Genomic DNA, 25,319 nt, shown 5'->3' on the forward strand with positions numbered 1-25,319 from the left:
CCAATCTCAGTTCCACCAACAGTAATTTCACCACCACAGGGGGAAAACCAAAGAAGACTCCTCCATAACAGTACACCATGCTGCTGAACAAATGGATACGGCAGGAAAAACACAAGAAGAACCTGTTCTAGGAATATTTGCTGAGGATGATATGGACATTGGAAAACCGTATTTCCCAAAAAAAGACAAACTATGGACAGAAAAAATTAAAACAGTAAAGAGAAACAACCGGAAAACTCATCTAAAACCAAACAATGAGTAGTATTTTTATTCAATGGAAATATCGAGGCTTCCGTATGAATGTTGTCCGGGATTTAATTTCTCAATGTCACCCAATGTGTGCCGACCGGGCTAGCCGGGTGGGTAAAGTGCCTGCCTGGCAACCCAAAGGTCGCGGGTTTGAATCCCGCCTCAGGCTTCGATCAAAGTACTGCAAAAACCTTGGGAGGTGCATTATGGCCACAGAAGCCGATGCGCCAACAACTACCAAAAAAAAAAAAAAAAAAAACCCCAATGTGTTTCTGCTTGCAAGAAACATATTTAAAACCTGATGACACAATCGTACTCAAACACTACACTACATAGACGAGATCGAATAAATAATACTTTAACCCACGGAGGAGTAGCAACCCTTGTCAATTCTCACATACCAGTTCAAGCAGTTCACCTACAAACCACTCTTGACGAAGCAGCAGTACATAAAGCAGTAGGTAGTTTAATAACAGTGGTATCAATATATTTGCCCCCAAATCAAGAAAATTTATGAAGATTTAGAACTGATGGATCAACTCGCTCTCCCTTACTGTGTAATGGGGGATCTAAATGGACATCACCCCTTGTGGAGAAATACTGATCTAAATAAAAGGGGACGTGATATAGAGAAATTAATAGATGCCTCACGAATAGTGGAAAGCACACGTATGTACTCCTTCCAACAGGAACCAGCTCAGCGATAGACCTTACTTTATGCTCCCCAGCATTATATCCCGTTTTCGAGTGAGTTCATAAAGATCCATTACACAGTGACCACTATCCCATTATATTCACTGTATCCATAAACACTCCATATCGATCCAGACAAAAACCCAAATGGAAGTTTGACAGAGCCAACCAAATTAATCAAGCTGCAGAACAATCAATACCAGAATCGTCGACCAAACTTCCTCTATTTCCAAAGCCTTGGTTTCCACCAGCTACCACAGACAAACCGATATATTTTTAAAAAATCAGAGCAAGAGCAAGATATTAGCATTAGTAGAGGCACATGATGCAAGAAAGCAAGCTTATACATCAGCCAAAAAAAAAAAAAAATCCTCTACCCATTTCACTGATCCATTCATTCCAAATGTTTTAGTTCTGCCTTGAATTTATTTAAGCTATCAGCTTCCACAACAACAGATGGCAGTTTGTTCCAGCAATCAACTACCCGCTAGCTAAACACAAACTTACCCACATCTGTTCTACAACTGTCTTTCCTCTGTTTGAATCTATGCCCCCTCAGGTTTATAATTTGAGCAAGAGAAAGAATCCCCTCAGCATTAAGCCTGCTCAATCCATTCAAGGCCTCATATACCTCAATCAGATCCTCTTGCAGGTGCCTAGTATCCAGCAGCTGCAATTTGCAGAACTTAAGCCTTTCTTCATACGAGCACCTATTTGTTCCCTTTACCAGTCTTGTTGCCCTTCTCTGTACTTGTTCTAGCAATCCTACATCCTTCCTAAAATGTGGCTTCCAGATCGGTACACAGTACTCAAGGTTTGGACTGACCATTGCCTTATACAAGGGGATAATCACCTCCTTATCCCTGCTCGCAAAATCCTTGTATATCTTTGACAAGACCCCATGACCTACTCTGGCAGCTTGTCTGCACTGCTCATAAAACTTCATATCTGACTGCACAATTACCACAAGGTCTCTTTCATTCTCCACTACCCTGAGTGTAACACCACATAGTTGTTACATTCCTCTGGGGTTACTGCTACCCATACGCAGCACTTTGCATTTTTTTTTTTTTTTTTTTTTATGTGAACCCCAAACACAAGAGGTATTAGAACCTATAGTACTTAGTACCCTGCTTGGGTTGGAGGTTGAGAAGTCGAAAGAAGATATTTGTTGACATTGGACTTGAACTTCTGTAGATTGTAATTTTCAGGAAATACGTATCAAGGAAGGTTGTTCCAGAAAACGGCAGTTGAATGAATAAATGAGGAAGATGAAAAGTTGGTTCTGTGGGTTTGAAGTTGGACAGTAAATGGATGTTGGCTGGTGGCTGCACGTGTTTGGACTGTTTTGAAAGAGAGAGCGGGAACTATAGAAGCCAATTCAGAAGAACAGTGCCCATGGAAGTATCTGTAGAAGAGGCATGCAGCAGAAACAGTGCGTCTATGAGAAAGCGAGTGGAGACACTCTGTTAGAGATGAATCATTAATTAACCTAACTGCCCTCTTCTGAATGGAATCAAGAAGCCTGAGAGAAGTTTTGGGGGCACCACCCCAGATGTGGGAACAATATTCCATGGCAGGGCGGATTTGCGATTTATACAGAGTGAGCAGCTGTTTGGAAGAAAAGTAACGCCGAGAGCGAAAGAGGAAACCAAGTTTTTTAGATGCAGAGGAAGCAATATTTGTAATGTGCTTGTGCCAAGAGAGATTAGAAGTCAGGGTAATCCCCAAAAGAGATATATCATTTTGCCTAGAAATCAGAGTGTCACTAAAGATAAGCATAGGAGCAGAAGAATCCTTTTTGCAAGATATAAGACAAGACTGAGTTTTAGAAGGGTTGAAATCAACTAAGTTGTCTTTGCCCCACTGGAGAATTACCTGAAGATCAGCATTTAAGGAATTGGTAGCAGATTTTCGAGAAGTTGAAGCTGATTGAGCAGGACAAGGTTTCTCAAAATGGAAAGTTGAATGCAATGTGCTATCATCGGCAAAACTATGGATAGGATTTCCAGTCAATGGAAGAAGGTCATTGATATACAAGAGGAAAATAGTGGGGGAAAGAACTGAACCTTGGGGGACACCGGCATTAGTGGAGAAGTTAGAAGACAGAGAGCCATCTACCATCACCCTCAGTGAACGATAAGAGAGAAAACTGGATAACCAATTACTAAAAACAGTTGGCAAACCATAAGATGGAAGCTTGTTTAGAAGACCTTTATGCCAAACACGATCAAAAGCCTTTGAGATGTCAAGAGCAACTACTTGTGTTTCACCGAACCTTTCCATTGAATTAGTCCATAAATGGGTAACATTAGCCAGAATATCACCAGTGGATCGACACTGACGGAATCCATATTGGCAATCGTTGATCAGATGGAAGGTTTCTAGATAGTTTAAGAGTTGGCGGTTAATTGATTTCTCCATTACTTTAGAAAGAGTAGAAGTAATTGCAATGGGACGATAATTGGATGGGAGGGATTTGTCACCCTTTTTAGGAACTGGCTGGATATGAGCAAATTTCCAAGCAGAAGGAAAAACACCTTTGGAATAAGAAAGTGAAAAAAGTTGACAAAGAATATGAGTAAGTTCAGGAGCACAGGTTTTGAGAACAAGTGGAGAAATACCATCAGGACCTGTAGCTTTCTTAGCATCAAGATTCATCAAAATCCTTCTGATATCCTTTTGACGGAAGACCACAGGAGGCATTGAATGGAGTGTTGGGAATGGTGGGAGGTGTTTTACCAAGATCATTAATACATGAGCTGGAAGAAAAATGAGATGCTAGCAGGTCAGCTTTATCCTTGGCTGAAGTGACAACAGAACCATCTGGTTTGGACAGAGGTGGGAGCAGAGATGGGCAAAAGTTGCGGCCAATAGCTTTGGCAAGAGACTAGAATGCTCGGCTACCATTAGGGCAAGAAGCAAGTTTTCTACTCTTAGTCTGTTCAAACTCTAGTTTGGACTGATTAATAACTGCTTTACAATTGTTGCGAGCTTTGGTGTAGGCAGAAAATGAAACTGCAGAATTAGAAACAAGCTATTTACGATATGCAACATTCTTCTCTTGGACAGCCTTAGCACATTTATTGGAAAACCAAGGTTTAAATAAAGGACGAGATTTTAAAGTGGAGTGTGGGATAAAGGATTCCATTCCTGCAAGAATAATTTCCCTAACACGATCTGAGCAAACGTTGACATCAGAAGTTTTGAAACAGTAATCCGACCAAGGAAAAAAAGAAAAGAAGTCTCGCAGGTCATCCCATTTTGCATTCTTGTAATGCCAAACAACACGAGGTTGGGAATAGCCATGAGATAAAGGTTCCATTGGAGAAGAGACAATCACCAAGTTGTGATGTGCCTAAAGGACCTCTCACTTCGACCGTGTACTTAGAAGGGTTGTTTGTGAGAAAAAGATCAAGCGTATTGGCTGTATGATTAGGATTGTCCGGTATTCTTGTACGTAAATGAACAATCTGTGCTAGGTCATTAGTAATTGCAAAAGCCTCAGTATCTCTACCTGCTGGGTCGGTGTGACTAGAAAACGGAAGCCAGCTGGGGTTGTGAACATTAACATCACCAAGGAAAATTGCCTCACTGTTAGGAGAGTTGGACTGGAGAAAGTCAAGTTGAAACGAGAGGAAGTCAAAGAGCTCCAAGTGATTAGTGGAGTTGGGAGAACGGTAGAGACAACAGATGAATTTGACACAATGAGGTAGAGAGATTTTAAGCCAGAGAAGATCAAAGAGAGGAGATTCCAAATTGCCAAATCTCTGACAGGGAATATCAGAACGGACATATGCACAAGTACCACCTTTGAGGCGAAAGGAATAATACAGCGAATAATTTGGGCATCTGAGATGAGCAGTAGTTGAATCAACCGATAACTGAGATTCTGTCAGAAAAAGTACATGGGGTTTGGCAGACTGCAAGTGGAAATGGACATCGTTGAGATTAGAATTGAGACCACGTATATTTGTGAAATGAATTAGGAAGTCCTTGGGAGGTTTAGATCTTTTCGCAGATAAGCTTGCTCTATTAGTTTGACAATTCATGGTGTATTCAATAGTAAGAAAAAGTGGGTGGGACATGCTGTATGAAGTAAAGAAATTTTTGGATATGGCGTACATGTGGTAAGAATATACCCAGATCCTTGACATAATGTGGCCTCGACAATGCTCCCCGCATACACACTACTCGGACTCCCTCCAGTCACTATCTGGCAGAGTAGAGGTAGCTAGATTATACACTAGCTGATCTGGAAGCCTCCTAGAGGTTCGGTCCGGTGTACTAACTAGCGGCCTGCGAACACAGTTTTAGAGCTGTACCCTCGAAATGTAAGGAATATTGGATCTCGCCACGACTTTCATTATAACCTCAAAAGTCTTCAATCATACTGCATGATGGAAGAGATAGGGAAGGGTTGACCGGAACTTAGCTCTAGAGACCAAACATGGGTTCCACCACTTCAAGCCTCCAATAAGCAAAGTGGTGGTATTTCACTGGTTGATGAGAGTCATCTACCACATAGCATTTGTCAATGTTAAACTTCAGCTGCCACTTATCAGCTCATCTACTCAACTTTTCCAGATCCTGTTGCAGCAGTATACTGTCATTACTGTTATTAACAACCCTGCCAACCTTTATATCGTGTGCAAACTTTGACATTAAGCTTGATATACCTTCATCAGTATCATTCATAAATATACAAAACAACAATGGGCCCAACACTGAATCCTGATGGACACCACTAATGGCATTAGTCCACGTAGAGCAGTACCTATTTACCACCACTCTCTGTCTTCTCCCACTCAACCATCCTCTTATCCATTGTAGCAACTTGCCCTTAATGCCATACTGCTACAATGTGTACAGTAGTCTTCCGTGTGCAGCAGTATCAAACACTTTCCTGAAATCCAAGTATATGATATCAAAATTATTTTTTGCATCCAGTTCCTTGGTGACCACATCATAGTATCCAATCAAATTGGTCAGACAAGACTTCCCCTTGACAAACCCATGCTGTGTCTGAATTATTGATGCAATCTTGATTTAATGATCCTGCAATGCTTCATTAACCAGTCACTCCATTATTTTCCCTGGAACAGAAGTCAAACTAACAGGTCTGTAATTACTTGTGTCACCCTTTAATCCCCCTTTGTGAATTTTAGATATATTTGCATGGATGGGGGAAGTCCCCAGTCCATGGGGACTTCCTCCGAGTCCAAAGAAACTCTCATAATTAGGCTAAGTGTTAGCTTACTTCCTTTGCTGCCTCATTTAATATAACTGGATAGATCCCATCCACCCCAGGTGCCTTTCTTATGTTTAACTTCAGCAATATCTCCTCCGCTTTGCTCTCAGTTATTGCAAAATCATTTAACTCCCTTTTAGAGTTTGATAAACAACTGGCCCTGTGCTCCTTGAATAACTCCTCGTGTGAATGTAGATGCAAAATACTCATTTAGTTTCACAGCTGTCTGAGACTGATCATCTACAGTCAAGCCACTGATATCAAGTGGACCAATCTCATTCATCCCCTTTTAGAGTTTATATAAGTAAAGAAGTGTTTTGCATCCTTTGCAAAGATTTTTCATTCGCTTTCACTTGCCTAACCTACTTTGTGACTTGATTACAGACTAGCATGTATCTACCATAGGCTTCTCTGTCACCTGACAATTTATGTGCATCCCATGAATTTGTCTTCTCTGCACGAGTCTCATTAATTCATTTGACATCCATTTGGGACTGAACCTAGAGCAGTATTTCTTAGTTGGAACAAGAAGCCTAGTAGCTTCCAAGATTACTTCATTGAATGCTTCCCATTTAGAATTGGCTTTTGATAACATCATCAGTTCCACCGTAGTCACCTTTATGAAAGCAAAATCCCTTCCCTTTACCCTGATGGTAGTTACATCTTTAAGTAAATCCCACATCGGTACACTGTGATCACTGCTACCTAGTGGTTCCTTTATCTGTAAATTCTTAATGCATGAATAAATCACTGTTGATAATCAGATCAAGAGTGTTACTCCCTCTTGTTGCCTCTCTAACATGCTGCTGTAGAAAACAATCATCCAATAAATCCACAAAAGCCTTGCTAGTGTGCGAGTAACCAACCCACAAATTCCAGTCTATATCTGGGAAGTTAAAATTCCCCATTATAAGCCACTCTTATTTATTAAATAAAGCCCACTGTATTTCTCTGTATAATTGTTCTCCATTTGGCATCTCTGTATAACTGACATCCATTTGGGACTGAACCTAGAGCAGTATTTCTTAGTTGGAACAAGAAGCCTATACGATTACTTCATTGAATGCTTCCCATTTAGAATTGGCTTTTGATAACATCATCAGTTCCACCGTAGTCGCCTTTACGAAAGCAAAAACCCTTCCCTTTACCCCTGATGGTAGTTACTTCTTTAAGTACTCATCAGAGTCATTAGGCCTATAACAAACTCCTACCCTCATTTTTGCTTTCCCAGTGCTTATGTCACACCAAACTGACTCAACATTGCACTGTCCATCTATGTCAACTGGATGCACTTCCTTAGATTTTGTTTCTTAACTAACAGAATAACCCCTCCTCCCTTCCTATCCTTTCTGTACACATTGTACTCCCCAAATTCCAATTCTGCATTCATCCCTTATATCTGAGTGGCACCAGGTCTCTGATATCCCAACAATATCTGCCTTGGATGTCTTAACCAGTGCCTCAGATTCATCAAATTTGTTTACTATACTCCTAGCATTGGTGTACATGCAAGTATACATGCACCTGTTCTTACTCTTAGTTACTCTATCATAGCCCATGTATTTACTTGTTTCATGACCCCAGCAGTGGAAGAATCATTTCCACTCTGCCTGCAGCTACTGTTAACCTAGTAGTCTGTGAATCCCCCCCCCCGCACTACCAGTTTTCCGACCCACCTAATATTGCCTCAGTACATCAGTAAATATTCTTTCACCCTTTCTATTTAAGCGTATCCCATCCCTGTAGAACAAATCTCTCCTGTTAACAAGCACACATATTTCCGACGAGCATGCAGGGAAAGCCTCCTGGACCAGGCAGTACAATACGTAACTGAACAAAGTAATCAAGCAGCAGAACAATCAATACCAAAAACGTCCACACTTCCTTTATTCCCAAAGTCTTGGTGGAATGTACTCAAGCGAAACGAGACAGAAACAGGGCATGGAATATTTTTCTCAAAAATCCTACCACAGAGAATCTAATATTTTTTAGAAAATGAGAGCAAGAGCAAGATAGGTGAGACGAGCGTGCAAGAAAGCCTGGATACGCTTCATCTCAACCATAAACAGAACTACAAATACTGAAAAACAGTTTGGGATAAAATAAGAAAAATGAGCAATAGATATCAAAATTTAATTCAGTTATCAATTGGCAAGGACAAAATATAGTTGATCCAAAAGATATCAAAAATGGTTTAGGTGAAACCTTCGCCCAAACTTCTGTCACAACATCCTGTCTACCGAAATTCCAGAAATATAAAAATATCATCAAGAAAAATACAATTTAAATTTCTCTACAAAATGTGTTGAATTGTATAACTGTCCACTAACGACAACGGAACTCCATAAATCACTGTCACAAACTGGCATCAATTATATAATGATAAAAAAACTCAGTGAAGAATCATTACAATCTTTACTTACGTTATATGACAGAATTTATATGGAGCACAAGTTCTCTATAGCATCATGCGATTCTCCTCTCTTTCCAAAACCTGGTAAAGATCCTACTAATTTGAACAGTTACCATCCAATAGCACTCACCAGCTGCTTAAAAAAATTAATGGAAAAGATTATAAATGCAAGACTTGTGTGGTACCTAGCAAACCATAATCTTTGTGCCCAGTATACAGTGTGGCTTCAGGAAACATAGATCAACCTTGGACCTCCTAATTAAAAAGAAAACAACATACAAAATGCTTTCATTAGAAAAGAATATTTAGTCATGATATGCTTCGATATCGAAAAGGCATGCAATACAGCCTGGCGCTATGGCATTCATCGGGACATATATAACTTATAGCTGAGGACATCTCCTTATTGTCATCCAGAACTTTTTACACCACCGAACTTTCCAAGTATGAATACAAACTATACTCTCAAAAGTTTTCCTATCACAGAGATCAGTACTCAGTGCCACCCTGTTTGCAATAAAAATAAACTCGATAACCCAACAGATACCATCTACCATAAATACAGCTCTTTATGTAGATGATTTCAGTATCTCTCTCCAATCCCAAAACATGAGAACAATAGAACGGCAATTACAAGGTGCAATAAACAAGGTCAGCAATTGGGCTCATAAAAACGGTTTCACGTTCTCCACACAAAAAACAGTAGGTGTGCACTTCTGTAGGAAAAGAAACCTCCATTTAGATCCGGAATTAAAACTTAATGGATAGTTAATCCCAATCAATCCAACCATAAAATTTCTTGGGACTTATTTTTGATAAAAAACTAATATTTTTAGAATATATAAAACAACTAAGAACAAACTACCTCAAGAAACGCCGACCGGGCTAGCCTGGTGGGTAAAGTGCCTGCCTGGCAACCCAAAGGTCACGGGTTCGAATCCCGCCTCGGGCTTGGATCAGAGTACTGCAAAAATCTTGGGAGGTGCATTATGGCCATAGAAGCCAATGTGCCAACAACTAACTAAAACAAGAAAACAAGAACCTCAAGAAACTAAACATTTTGAGAGTCTTATCATCAATGACCTGGGGCACAGATAGAGTTACTTTATTGCGATTATACAGAGCCCTCATAAAATCTCGACTCGATTGCGGCCCCCGTGTACAACTCAGCCAAACCAAGTGCCCTGAGATGGCTAGATCCAGTGCATCACAGCTCTTTACATACAGTATTAGGAGCATATCACACATCACCAGTCCAGAGTTTATATGCAGAGACAAAACTTGCTGTTATTCTACGCTGAAAAGATAAAATCAATACCTAACCACCCGACATGGACTACACGAACCAAGTTTGAAAAACTTATATAGAGCACATCCAAATGCCAACAAACCAGCAGGCATATATTTAAAAGACCTAATCCAGCAACTTAATTTAAATCTCAATCAGATAGCAATTTCTCCGAAAGTTCCATATCCACCTTGGGATACCATTCAAACGATATGCGATCTCCTTATGTATAATTGGAACAAGGATTCTCTGCCTAAACAAAACTTTCAGCAGTTACACTCAGCATACACAGCAACATTGCATTTCTATCCTGATATACACAGATGATTCCAAAACAGAAACTAAAGTAGAAATAGCAGCCAAGTTCCCGAATACCAACATCTCCCAACTACTCCCAACTGAATGAACATTTATACTGCTGAACTGGAGGCTATACAACTAGCCATGAACCATGTATGGCTAGGCGCCTCCGTAGCCAGGTGGGCAGGAGCAGCAGTGCATAGCATACGCTTCTTGATTAGACCGGGGTTCGAGCCCGTGACCACCAAATACGGAGGATGCGGAAAGGTCAGAGAATGACCACCGCATATCCCCGGAGCAATATGGCCTTAGTTGCTAATGCTCCTAAAAACCAAATAACAAACAATAACAACAAACATGTATGGGTAACCACATCGGCAACAGTATAATTTTTGCAGATTCATTCAATGCCCTGCAAAGCCTTAAGGAATAATAGAAATACCCATCTGACCATATGGCAAATACAAAACATACTAACAAAACTAGCAAAGTTGGGTTCCCGGACATGTAGGAATAGATGGCAATGAATAGGCAGACCAAACAGCAAAACAAGCGGAAACCCGATCAACAAAACCATAAAAATATCATACCTAGACTATACTATAAAATTACAATCTGAAATAGTAGCGAAAGACAGTGGCAACAAAAGTGGCAACATCCGAAGTTTTCCAGTTCCTGAAACATAAATTAATATAAAAATCATGACAAAAGACATCAGCGAATAAATCATTTTACTGGCACATCAGCTTCTATAGCCATAGAAGCTGAAGTGCCAGTAAAATATCCAAAAAAAACAACAGCATAGGAGGCTCACCTGGATTCTAGAATCCCAAAATCTTCTTTCTGATCACCAATATGGCTTCCATAAAAACAGGTCCACCCTATGTTTACTTGTAAAAATTGAATCCAACATTCATAATGCCTTCACATGGCATCATGCTGTTATTAAAGATATGCATCAATTGGGGCTGAGAGGCTACCTCCCTTTAATAATTCAGAACTTTTTAAAATTACACACATTTCAAGTCCAGTATAAAAACATGATGTCAGCATCTCACATTCAAGAAGAGGGTGTCCCACAGGATTCCATATTGAGTCCAACCCAATTTGCGATTAGGGTCAACAGTATTTTGGAAGATCTTCCAAAAATGATTGAAATATACATGCATGCTAACGACCTCACCGTATCCTTCCACAGACTGAATACTATTGAAAGACAGCTACAAATTGCTTTAACCAGAATAGAAACGTGTACCTTACACAATGGATACCATCTCGCTGATCAGAAATCCACTACCACTCGTTTCGGCAAACTTCGCTCACTTCATCCTGATCCAGAGCTAAAGATAAATAATGTGCCATTTCCTATTGTTCACACTGTCCGATTTCTTGCCCTGATACTAGATAGGAAACTGAACTTTCAAGCACATGTGGCCTGCCTTTGAACCATCAGCTTGAAGAAATTAAACATCCTCCAGTGTGTGTCATCCATGTCATGGGGGTGCTAATCGACATACCCTCATCCATCTTTATAGAGCTCTCATCAGGTCTTGCTTGGAATATGGCTCTCCAGTGTATGATTCTGCTAGGAAAAGTACTTTAGAACGATTAGATGCCATCCAGAACTGTGCTCTGAGAATTGTTCTAGGGGCTTTTACAACCTCCCCAGTTCAGAGAGTCTGTACATCGAAGCCCATGAACCTCCCTTACATCTTCGAAGAAAAACATTACTTCTGATGTATGCTGCAAAAATTCGCAAAATGGATTTTGAAAAGAATTGATTTCGAATCTATTGAAGTCATAGAGGCACAGAAACATTTTTCAATTATGGACTGTATCAGAATCATAGCTTTATCGCTCAAAGAAGTAAAACTGTAAACCTTAAATACATGGAAAAATGTATGGCCAGTGTCAGTTCATTCAGGAAATATGGTCGAACTGGCAAAAAATGGAATCTGTGTGATAGTAGAACTTGCTAAGTCTGTAGGAGGGAAAGGTTTTGATGATATGACTACTGAAGACATTCCAGAATTACTAGCAGAAAAAGAGGCTGGAGAAACTGATTTGGTGGAAATGGTATCGGAGGTGAACGAAATGAATTCAGAGGATCATATAATGTAAATGAAAATTCTGATTCTAAATTTAGAATTTTAGAAAAGCATATGGAAAGCATAAACTTAGCTGACCAAGTACAGGCTTTTTTTTTTTTTAATGCAGATCTTTCAACTGAAAGAAGCACAAAATTCAAAAGAGATGTTCAAAAATGCTTAGCTCCATACCATGAAATTTACAAAGATCTATCAATCAAAAGCAAACAAACCCGATTACTGACTTCTTAAAGAGAGCAGAAGATACACAAAATCTAGATGCTGCAGAAGAAAATTCAGAAGGTGAAGATATTCTGCAACAGAGAAAACATTCTCGTTTGATTATTGTGCTTAGCAGCAATGAAAAGGAAGAAAATTAAATGAATGTATATGTATCATAGTATCATAATTTGTAAAACTTTTGTTGTTATTTACTATTTTTAATAAAAATTAAATGTCCGATGGTTTAAAAAAAAAAGGGGGGTGTATTTTAGTTAGCTTTTGGAAAGTAAACCCCCCCCTTTTTATACTGGTTCTTAGTCCACTATAACACGGTTTTCCACCACACAAGATTTCATAGGAACCTAACTACTGTGTTATACGAGAGTTACCTCTGTATTTGAATTTCAGGAAAGCTTTTGATGCTGTTGCACATGAAACACTGGTATACAAATTGGAGCAGTATATCATTAAGGACAATTTACTTCTCTGGGTAAAGGCATGGTTGAGTCAGAGAAGATAGAGAGTGGTTATTAATGGCACTGCTCTTCATGGACAAACGTTATTATTGGAGCCCCCCCCCCCATTTTGTATTGCCCCCAGGGGGTTAACCAAATTTTCAAATAAAACTAAATTTTCTTAATATTAAACTGAAATACAGTAAACTCTCGATTTTCCAGGATAGATGGTAAAAAAAAAAAAAATTCCTGCATAATCGATTTCCCTGTTAATCCAAAAATACAGTAAGTCCCCAACATATGTAAGAGATATGTTCCAGAACATGTTACATAAGCCGAGTTTTACGTAACTCGGGAATGGCTAATAAAATATTGCTACTATATCTCTGATATGCCAAAATTACAAAAATCACGTAATATCCTCAGAAGAATGAAGAAAAATAATTATATATTTTTAATTAGTTCAATTAAAAACATTATCTGGGGACGGAAGTGAAGTAGCCAGAGCGGCACATAAGAAAACATAAAAGGAAGAAAACACGCATGTTATTGTACTGTAAAAAATAATATATATTTCATAGTTATTATATAGGCGCCTCCGTAGCCAGGTGGGAAGGAGCACCAGTGCGTAGCACACGCTTCTTGATTAGACCGGGGTTCGAGCCCGTCACCACCAAATATGGAGTATACGGAAAGGTCAGGGAATGACCACCGCACCGGAGCAATATGGCCTTCGTTGCTAATGCTCCTAAAAACCAAATAACAACAACAACAACAACATAGTTATTTTAGTTGACATCATTAGTGCTGATATGTTCACCGTTGCCACTGACAAATCTGAGTTCCATACGATATTTGTTAATGTTTGGCCATTTTCATACATTCTTATTATTTTAATTTTCTATCCAACTCTATCGCTTTCCTTTGCTTGATAAATTTACTAGTATTGCTGTCACTTATTATCTTAGTCGGCACCATGATAACAGTCAAAATTAAATTTTCTGAAAAGAACTTCACAGGGTTACTCACTATTATCACCCCGCACAAACTCGCAATTTACTAAAGCACATTTCTGGAATCAAAAACAATAAAAACAATTTGAACTTTCCTGGTTACTGGGCGTTTCTGTTAGTGCAATTCATTATAAACTGGTAGTAAAGGCAATCTTATTGCATTTGCGATAATTCCGATATCTGGAATTCTGTGGATTTTTAAGTTATTATAGTGAAATGTGTATCCCCTTCACTGAAATCTTCAGTCATATAAAAAAATATATAAATAACGTAACGGAAATCTGAACCTACTTAAGTCGGGGACTTACTGTATCGAAAAATTTTCAGCAACCTATGTAAAAAGTTTGCCAATAGATAAAAAATGAAAAACTTACCACGTACTACTCACGTGTCCAATACGATACTTCCATTTATTTTTTACAGTGTCACATGTGGTTTGGTTAAATCTCTAAAGGACCGTTATAATGTTGGTCACCAACATTATAATGGTCCTTTAGAGATTTAACAGATGCACCGTTTTCAAATTTTTGAATAATTTCAACTTTTTGTTTAATTGAAAGCACAGCACGTATCTTGCATTTGCCTGTCATTTTTGTGATTTCTAAACAAAAAAAAAAAAAAAAAAAAAATAGTTACTATAAAAAAAAAATTCTGACATTCCTGACATAAATAACAAAATAAATTTGTCCCTTTGCATTACAACTGAACACAACAATCGATGCAACGCACTAAATCAAACTAAACATTTGGTCCTTTTTTTTTTTTTTTTTATAGTGGCAAGTTGCAAGATAATAGGTACACCAATCTCCCAATGTCGACTTATGACGCCGCTTCTTGTCACTTGTTTACGACTTGCAAAACGTATCTTTTTACTAATATATAATATATTCTAATTATTACTTGAATTTTATTTCTTTCTTTCTTTTTTTTTAAATTTGGAGTCTTCAAGTGTTCTGTTTAATCCGATCCGGGTAAATCAAGAGTCTGCTGTATATAAGAAATTGTTGAAGAAGTGTGTCATGTCATGTTTATTCAGTTTAGAATAGTAAATTATGCATAGGCTTTAAACAGTGTGATTGTCAAGAATTGAAATTAGGAACTGAACTTGTATTTATATCATTAGGGAAACCCACTCTAAATTTGGAATCCTGGTCATTGATTAAGTGGATTGGTTCTTGTGGTAATTTTTTATTTTATTTATTTTTATAATCCTTTCTTTTAGTTTGGAGCCGTGAAAGATTTTACTGTGTAATGCATTTTAAAGATGTACTGTTGTGGTCTGTAAAAAATTTAAATTTGGGAAATCCCAAACTCTAGTTCTGTTTTCCATGCAATATGAATATCTCTTTAGTGCTTTAATGATTAAAAGGGTATGTTGTTTGTGTGTTGTGTACAACCCTTCATTATAATATTTTGTTATTGTTAAATGATAGGATTAGATGGTAGTACATCATCTCAGGACCGGGAGAAGCTGATTACTGAATATAATAAAAGTTTAGAAGTATGTCTGTTCCTTTTATCTACTCGTGCAGGCTGTCTTGGGATAAATCTCATAGGAGCTAACAGGATTGTTGTTACAGATGCTTCTTGGAATCCTTGCCACGATGCCCAAGTTAGTAATATTTTTTGACCCATTGTGGCAGTGCTTTGTATTATTATTTTGTATTGAAAATTGCTTACGTTTTTACAACAGAATATATTAATGTCATTAAGTGAAGTTAACATTACATATTCAAGAATCTACTAACTGTGAGGTGTGTTTTGTTGGGGGGGGGAGACAGTGGTTCTACATCATACAGGGAACCAGAGGTATTGCAATAGACTCATACTGTCATTAGATCAGGAATAATATAATTAAATAAGTTTTATTAAATGCTATTAGAGATTAATCTTCTAAACGTAATATAATAACAACAAATTCCATGTTTTTGACAAAATTAAATTGCTTATTAAAACAAATACACCACATAAAAGTGGGAAGTGCCCTTGCCATGTTCAGATTGACATTTGAGTATCCAGGATTACAAATCTTTGGAAACTTATAAAGGGGGATTCTAGTGGGTAAGAGACCCAGCCTTAATAAAACTTTGGCTCCTCTTTCAACTAGATGGACAGGCCTGGCTGGAATCATTGAGTGGATAATTCTTACTGCTAGCATCCATTGTAATGTTCCTTGAACGTGTATTATTGTATTACATGAGTGATGCAATAATACAGGGTCAAGAACTATCGGAAATATGGGTATGATACTCCCAATAAACTTGGTGTCCTATTTGCATGCTAGGTTTGCATGTTAGGTTTCTTTTTACTCACATTATTATTATTATTATTCATTATTAAGCAAATATTATTAAGCAATAATTATTATTGCTCTTATATTATTTCCCCCTGATTGAGGGTTCCACCTCGTGACGGGTATTGCTACCAAATACACAGGGCGATTGTTGTTATGTCTGGTGTTACTGTTGGTCGAGGAACTCTCTGGCTATCCTACAGGTTGAAATAATTACATTTGAAGATATCCATCCTACAGGTGTTTGGAATTTGTGCAGTTCCTTGTAGGTGTTTGCTGGGAGACCTATTGCTGCTAGGCTGTTATGTAGAGTCTTTGGCACCATACCGGTGGTTGACACGATGGTCATAACTTGTCTTGTTGCATATGCCACATCTCTTTGATCTCCTGTCTTAGGTTCGTGTACCTCCTGATTTTTTCCCCATGAGGTTTCTGAAAGTTGCCAGTGTTGGGTACCGCTATGTCAATCAGATAGGTAGCTTTTTCCTTCTTGTCCACAAGGGTTATGTCCTGTCTGTTGTGCAGGATTGCCTTGTGCGTTATTATGGTGTGGTCCCAGTACAGCTTGTGGGTTGGGATCTCTAGTACTGCCTGGGGTTCGTACTTGTAGTACAGAACACTTTCTTTGATCAACTGGTATTTCCTTGCTAGCTTCTGGTGTATTATCCTGGCTACCTGGTCGTTTCTATGAGTGTACTCAGTCTGGGTGATCACCTTGCATCCCGCGGTGATGTGCTGGATCGTTTCTGAGGCCAGGTGGCATTGACATGTGTCATCGGACACTCTGGGCTCCTTGGCAATATATTTTTTATAGTTTCTGGTGTTGATTACCTGGTCTTGGATGGCGAGCATGAATCCTTCAGTCTCGGGGAAGAAATCCCGCTCATGAGCCACACATTGGAAGAAATTTTATCTGTGTGATCTAGATGGAGGTCATTGTAGTGTCTGCCATGGAGTATCTTCTCTGCTCACTTTTCTAGCTTCGTTTGTGCCTTCTGGTTGGGAGGGGACTTCTCACTTAGGTTGAGTGGGGTATACCACTTGTCTATCTTCCTCTTCCTTATGGCCTGCTGGAGTGCTGCTGTGTGTGTGTGTGTGTGTGTGTGTGTGTGTGTGTGTGTGTGTGTGTGTGTGTGTGTGTGTGTGTGTGTGTGTGTGTGTGTGTGTGTTTCTGAAAGTAATCCTTCAGGTTAGCGATCGCTGTTTTCTGACTCCTTTCTCCTTCTTTCCGAGCAATTGTTAGTCTCTCCACGGTTGACTTTGGGTGGTGTTGGCAGCTCTTGGTCATCATTGTCCTTTTCTTTCTCATGATATCCTCTAGCTCGGTGTTAGTCCAATCTCTGACCCCGAAGGAGTATGTTAGCACAGGGACTGGAAGGTGTATATGGCTTTAACTGTGTTCCCTCCATTCAGCTTTGCTTTCAGCAGGCTTCTGAGTCTCTGATGGTATTTTTCGGTCAGGCAGGCCTTAATTTCCTTGTGCTGTAACTGCTGAGCCTGCATAATCCCCAAATATTTCTAGGCCTCTCTCTGTCATGGTTTCAATCTCTACCAGTCTGCAGCTGGTAGTTTCGGTTGACTAATTTTCCCTAGTGCAGTCCATGGGTCTTGCATTTGTCTAGATCAAATTCCATCCTAATATCGCTGCTGAATTCTTCGGTGATCCAGAGTAGTTGCTGAAGCTGCTTCTCAGAGCTTGATGTCATCCATGTACATTAGGTGGGTGAGGGTGTACAGGTCTTTCTTCCTTCTTTGAGGTTATGTCCGTACTTGCTGCTGTTGAGCATAGTGTTAAGTGCTAGACAGAACTGCAGTGGGCTCAGGGCATCACCCTGAAAGATTCCTCTCCTGATGTGGATTGGCCTGGTTGTGATGTTCTCGACCTTAATGGGGTACACCATTTCACCATAATTTCTCCTAGGGTTTGTCATTATCGGATTGATTTTGTAGATGTTCAGTGCCTCTATTAGCCAGCTATGAGTCACGGAGTTGGAAGCCTTGCAGTAATCAATGTATGCTGTGTACACGTTGTGGCGCTTCTTGCAGGCTTCCTCTATAATCACAGCATCTATGGTTAATTCTATGGAACATAATCCTTGCATCCTTTCTGCTGAACAGCAGAAAGGATGCAAGGATTATCTTCTGGCTCTCCAAATGGTCTGATATCTTCTTGGTTATGCAGCTGGTCAGGATCTTGTAGATTGTTAGGAGACAGGTTATTGGCCTGTATTTCACCGGATTTCTTGTATCTTTGTCTTTAGGTTTCATATATGTAATTCCTTAGTGAGAAACTTCAGGATTGTCTCTGGGTGTGTTATCTGGGTGGTTGTGTATGCAAATCAGCCACTCTCCCACCGAATCTCCCACTCTCTTATCTCTTGTATGTCCTTGGTTTTCTTGCACTCTAGTTCTATCCAGGAGGCTTGGCTGTTATGTTTTACTTCCACATGTTGCCCCAGAACTCCTTGATCATCTCCAAAACTCCTGTAGAAGGTTCTTTGGTCCTCGTCGAAGATTTGGTTGTTTATTTTCCTCTGGGAGCTCTCTTTGCATCAGCGTAATCTCTTGATGAGTGCTAGGAGGTTCTGCTTCAGTGTGTCTAAGTACTTTCGTATTCTCTGATTTTTTTGTCTCGTGTTTGCTGTGGACACTGTCTCTTTTTGAGGATGCTCTTTACTTTTCTGATCAATTTCTTACTCCTATTACCCTGTTGGTACTGGGTCAATTGGCCTTTCTTGACTCTTAATTCTTCTATCTTTTGCTGAAGTCTTCTTTCCCAAGCTTGCAGTTCCTTCTGTTTTCGGTTCTTCTGCTGCTGGTCTCTCGTTTCTCTTCCATTAATCCTAGTCGCTGCTATGGCAGCACAATACACGGCTGTGTGGTTGGCCTCCAGTGTTGCACCATTGTTGTCGAAGTATGTGGTATTATTTGCCGATTGAAGTGGTCTGTGACTCTCCACAAGGTTCTATTGGATCTCTGCTTTGGTATCACGTGGGTCTTTGTGGGGTCCATTCCTTCAAATTCTGTTAGGGCCTTCTTCCACTCATCCTCTGTTCTGGATATCACGACCTCATATCTTTCCACTTCAGCTGCTGTGGGTTTTATTTCTTCTTGCTCTTCCTCCTCTGGTTCAGTGGTGGTATGTTCTTCCTCCTCTTGTTCCATATTGACCATATTCTTTATCCTTTGTAGTTGACTGCTCACGTCCAGCTTGATTTTTTTCCAAGATTGCAGGAGCTATCAGGTTCTTCATGACGATGATCCTTCTCTGGTCTGCTATTCACTGTTTGGTGACCTGAATATCCAGGAATCATTCCAGCCACTTGATATGTAGTCTCGCCCTGTACATTGTCATATCAGCATTATTATTATTTGCCATATGGTGCAAGGTTTCAATTTGTAGAGAAGATGATCAACTCTGTCACTTCAGATATCACAAAATAAGATATTGTTTTTATATAATTCAGTATGAAATATTTGTTTAAAAACAATTTGGAAGATGTTTTTCATGTACAGGCAACCCTGTATAACACGATACTTCTGCAACACAGTTTTGCTCTAACATGGTTTGAGAATTGCTGGAAATCGCATATAACACAGTATTTTTGAGCTTTTGTGCTGGGAAAACCATGCTATTATGTTAGATGTAAATTTCAACATTTCCATTCCTTTTTGTGAATCCCTGCTGTTGACTTCCTAGTTAACACCTTCATGATATTTTTCTTAAGCACATTTCTGGAGGTCACTACCATAAAACAATAAAAACAATTTGCAGTTTCCGGTTTATTGGTCTTTTCTGTTAGTGTAATCAATTATAAAAGGATAGTAAACTCAGTCTTCTTGCATTTGCTATAGTACCAATAGCTGGAATTCTGTGGGTTTCCATGTTATTATGGTGAAATGTGTTTCCCTTTCCATGAAATATTCCATCATATAAAAAACAAATAAATTTTCAGAAACTCATTACTCCATATCTCACTTGTGTGTATCGTATTCTTTGTTATTAATTACTTATCATTTTTACTGTTTTAAATTTTACAGTAAAAAAAAAAAAAAACGTCGGCAAACAGAAGTACGTATTAATTAAACTATGTATTATAAAATATTTAAGGGCAAAGGCCTCATGCTGCGAGGTAGAATGACTAACATGTAGGTTAGTGCAAAAGCATCATTTTAACATAGCCATCTACCAAAGTAGTTAAATTAATTAATTAAATTGGCATTGTTTTGGTTATATTTCATATTGTGAATGGCTTCACAACAAATTGCCATGGAATTGTTCTACCTCGAATAAATAACACTTCACCAGTAGAGAAGACTACTGTTATTTATTCTCAGCAGTCTATATCACTGCACACCATCAGGCATCTCTCATATTGTGAAGTTATACTTCATAACTGGGTTGTCGCTATTGCAACACCAGGGTACCTGCCCACCCACCGAAGAGAAGCCAACGAGCTTTGAAACAGTGCCATCTGGGTTGGGTGGTGGTATCCACTGAGAATTGTTATTTATTCAAGATAGAACAATTCCATGGCAATTCGTTGTGAAGCCATTCACAATATGAGATATAACCAAAACAATGCCAATTTAATTAATTAATTTAACTACTTTGGTAGATGGCTACGTTAAAATGATGCTTTTGCACTAACCTACATGTTAAACTATGTATGTAAGCATAAATTTATTTTTATTTTGTTAACTGGAAAATATTCTTCCAATTTTCACATATCATTTAAAGTGGGGGTCCACTGTATTTTGTTGGGAGATCCCTGAGTTCTGTGCTGTTGAACTTGTGCTTGTTTGAGACCATAAAAAATAATCATGACTTCGAAGAGTGCAGTTCGTGACTTTTAAAGAGAGCAAGAGGTACACGAAATCTAGATGCTGCAGAAGAGATTGTGCTTAGCAGCGATGAAGAGGAAGAAAATTAAATGAATATACATTATCTGCCATATAAGTATCACAGTAGAAACTGTGAACAAACATCTTATCTTAGAAAAGATAATATGTTTGTTCAGTTATAACTATAAAAATTAAGTTTCTAATAGTTATAAAAAAATGCTGTATTTTTGTTATCTTTTGGAACGTAATCCCCCTTTTTGTACTGGTTCTTAGTCCCATGTAACATGGTTTCGCATTATACGAGAATTTGTAGGAACCAAACGACCATGTTATACGAGGGTTACCTGTATATGATTTATTTTTATGTAACTTGCATATCAAAAAACATCTTTTTTTAACTTCTTTTGGTTAATACAAACTCGATGCCTGATTAAACTTTTTGAATGATTTATTTTTGTATATGCAAAACGTGAGGCCGATATCATGAACAAATATGTTCAAGAATGGTTTTGATAATGTATAATATGACATAAAAAATTTTCTAAGTGAAAAAAAAAAGTGGGATTTGTAACTCCTTCAGTGACATTTTCATTTAATAATGAGTGATTAAAATTCTGTGACTTTTAATAAAGTTTAAATAAACGAATTCACATTTATTATTTCTATTTGCACTGCCCACATAAAAATATATAATTTTAATTACAGGCTGTTTGTCGTATATATCGTTATGGGCAAAGAAAACAGTGTCACATCTATAGATTAGTAAGTGACAACAGCCTAGAAAAGAGAATCTATGACAGACAAGTCAATAAACAAGGAATGTCAGGTATATTCTGAATTGAATCATATATAATTTGATTTGAAAAGCATTTTACATAGTAATATTACTAAATTAACTTTAAGAAAACACATTTTCATGTGACAAACAAATTAGATTTTGTGATAAATAATGAAAAATGTTTACTAATTTTTGACCCCAGTGCATCGTAATATATAAATTAATGTGTTGCTGTTTTTGAATCCCTTTTTGAATAAATGGCTCTGTTCAATCTCCACTGAAAATGAGCTGCAGTGATAGGCATTGGGACTAGGGTACTGGCAGATAAATGGACTAAGATGATGTCCAGAGTATCTTAGTCCAATGCCTTTTAGTTTATTTTATGTTATTTTCAGTATAGCTCAATTTTTGATTTTCATTCCAGCTAGTTTACAATGTGACAGTTATTCTGAACAGCAAATGTGTGTTAATAAGCAGCTGTAAGTACATTTACTTTTGAGCATGGTGGTCAGTACTGATTGTGTATAAATTAGTACTGAGTGCCAACAGAATGCATTCAAAGCTCAAATTTGGGAAAAATGCTGATTTGCAGTTTATCATTAAAAGAATGACATACTAAAGTAGAATTTTACATTATAACCTTTAATAGCTATATATAATTTGTGGGAATTATCACTTCTCTTTCGAGAATCTGACTGCTGAACTGTTTTTGGTTTTCCAACAATGACTTCGAATTTCGTATTTAAAAAAAATGCAATAATAAAGTCTTCTTTGTATATGTTGATTTAAATCCTGAGTGGTGTTAAACTGAGGGTAGTGGAAAATGAAAGAGACTTGGGGAAAAAAATTACCTGGACCCCAGATCCCGGTCTTAATTTTTTTCCAGTATTCAAATCCCCGTATTGACACAAAAATACTAGTTTTTCAGTACTAATTTAAAAAATAATCGTTTATGATTTATTCACATAAAGGTTATAAAATGGACAACAATAAATCATTAATACTGCTGAATTTGCAAATGAGGGATTGTTATACACAGTACAAATGCAACCGAAACCTGAAAACATCATGAAACTATAAGACATAAAATCTTACAAATATATTTCTCTTAGTAAGTATAGTGTGTGTGGAGGTAAAGCACTTAAGAAATAACGAAAACGTAATTATGAAAATATTTCCATCAGTGACAGTAGGCCTGGTAGTGTAATTAAGGAATATGGTGAACAATGGTATGGCAGGTGCGGTGCGGAAGGGTTAAAATTAAAAGATTCTGAACAATAGTTTAATCCCTCTATTGCACTGCTACTTGAAGATGCGACACTTAGTGGATTTTGCAAAAGGGTATCGGTATGGAGCAGTTCAAAGGTATTGCGAACAGGTGATATAGAGGTAAAAGATGAAAATTTCGTTGTGTGGGGAAAATATTCTGTTTTTCCCACCAAAGGAAGAAGTGTGAGTTTAAAGAATAACACAGTGATTGGGTCAGGTTTAATAGCATTAGCATTAGTAGAGGCATACGATGCAAGAAAGCAAGCTTATGCAGCATCAGCCAAAAAAAAAAAAAAAATGCTCCCATTTCACCCCTCCATTCGTTCCAGATGCCTGTTCAGTTTAGCCTTAAATTTATTTAGGCTATTAGCTTCTGCAACAAAAGATGGAAGCCTGTTCCACCAATCAACTACCCACTGGCTAAAGGCCAGTGGGTAGTTGATTGGTGGAACAGGCTTCCATCCGCACATCTATTCTACAACTATCTTTCCTCAATTTGAAACTGTGCCCCCTCAGGTTCTTAGTCTGAGCAAGAGGAAGAATCCCATCAGCATTCAGCTTGCTCAACCCATTCAAGACCTTATACACCTCAGTCAGATCACTTTGCAGGTGCCTACCCTCCAGGCGCTGCAATTTGCAGAACTTAAGCCTTTCTTGGTAAGAGCACCCTCCTTTGTTCTCCTCACCAATCTTGTTGCTCTTCTTTGTACTCATTCTAGCAACTCTACATCCTTCCTAAAATGATGATTCCAGACCTGTACTCAGTACTTTAGGTGTGGCCTGACCATTGCCTTGTACAACGGCATAATAACCTTCCTGTCCCTGCTAGAAAAATTCCTATATATCATTGACAAGACCTGCCCTGGCAGCCCATCTGCACTGCTCAGTGAACTTCATATTTGACTGCACATTTACCCCAGATCTTTTTCATTTTTCACTTCTCTGAGTGTAGTACCACAGTTGGTACATTTCTCTTGGGTTATTGCTACCCATATGCAATACTTTGCATTTGTCAATGTTAAACTTCAGTTGCCACCTCAGCCCATTTGCCCAACTTATCTAGATACAGTTGGAGTAGTATACTGTCTTTATTGTCCTTAACGACGCTGCCAACCTTTGTATCATCTGCAAACTTGGACATTAATCCTGATATATACCTTCATCAATATCATTGATGAATACACAAAACAACAATGAGCCCAGCACCGAACCCTGGGGAACTCCACTAATAACATTTGTCCGTGAAGAGCAGTGTCCATTGATTACCACTCTCTGTTGTCTCCCACTCAACCATCCCTTTATTCATTGTAGCAACTTACCCTTAATGAAATATGTTTCTGAAATTGAGAAAGTTGTGGATGATTTTGAAATCAGATTCAGCGATTTTAAAATAATTGAAAACATTGTTCAGTATATTTCTTATCCATTTAATGTAAATTGCAGAAAAATCGCCGAGATTTTTCACATGGAGAAAATATTACTTGAAAATGAAATTATTACATTTCCAAACAATATCTTCCTAAAAGCTAGATCATTAGAAAAAGACTTTTGGAAATATGTTTGCCAAAAAAAAAGTACCCAAATGAAAAAAATGCAGTGAACTTTTAAATTCTTGTTGTGGTTCTGCATATCTATGTGAATTGGCCTTTTGTATTTGAAACAAACAAAGACGAAGAATTTCTCTACTCTTACGGACTTGCATACAGAAGATTCTTTATTTAATTGTATTTAATTTTAAAATTTATAAACAAAATTTTTCAATATATGTGTTGATTAACTTTTTTAACCATGGGCAATGAAATTCTTGAGATGGTAGATCGTGGCATATTTTGAAGAAAAAAAGTAGATCGCATCACAAATTAAGTTGGTCACCCACCCCTGATGTAGGTGATAATTGCAGATTTTCTACATTTTTTTTGGCAGCATAATCAGCATCAGAAAAGGCTTATAAACTAAATTTATATCATACACACACACACATGCTCACATTTATATAAATGTGAGCATGTGTGTGTTACTTATGCTGTTTTTTGTGAATCTCTCTCTAGCAGGACATAATACAACCAAAGGATGGGCACACTTGTTGCAAACTACAGGAGGAGGTGAAGTGCAAATTCTGAGTTCTGATGGGATTATACAAGGGCTTAAAGAATAGGGTTGATG

At 38.1% G+C, this 25,319-nt stretch overlaps 1 protein-coding gene across 2 annotated transcripts in view; it reads left to right on the forward strand.

Annotated features, from left to right (window-relative positions):
* LOC150076569 (helicase ARIP4) overlaps positions 1–25,319 on the forward strand; it is a 566,013-nt gene that overhangs the window by 410,249 nt on the left and 130,445 nt on the right. For both annotated transcript variants that reach the window (XM_090388127.1, XM_090388128.1), the window contains 2 exons: positions 15,405–15,583; positions 21,815–21,935. In XM_090388127.1, coding sequence (XP_090244253.1) covers positions 15,405–15,583; positions 21,815–21,935 — 300 coding nt within the window. The remainder of the gene's footprint in view (positions 1–15,404; positions 15,584–21,814; positions 21,936–25,319) is intronic.

Source organism: Mastigoproctus giganteus, chromosome 13 (genome assembly GCF_048544385.1).
Source record: "Mastigoproctus giganteus isolate SK-2022 chromosome 13, ASM4854438v1, whole genome shotgun sequence".
Classification (NCBI taxonomy): Eukaryota; Metazoa; Arthropoda; class Arachnida; order Uropygi; family Thelyphonidae; genus Mastigoproctus; species Mastigoproctus giganteus.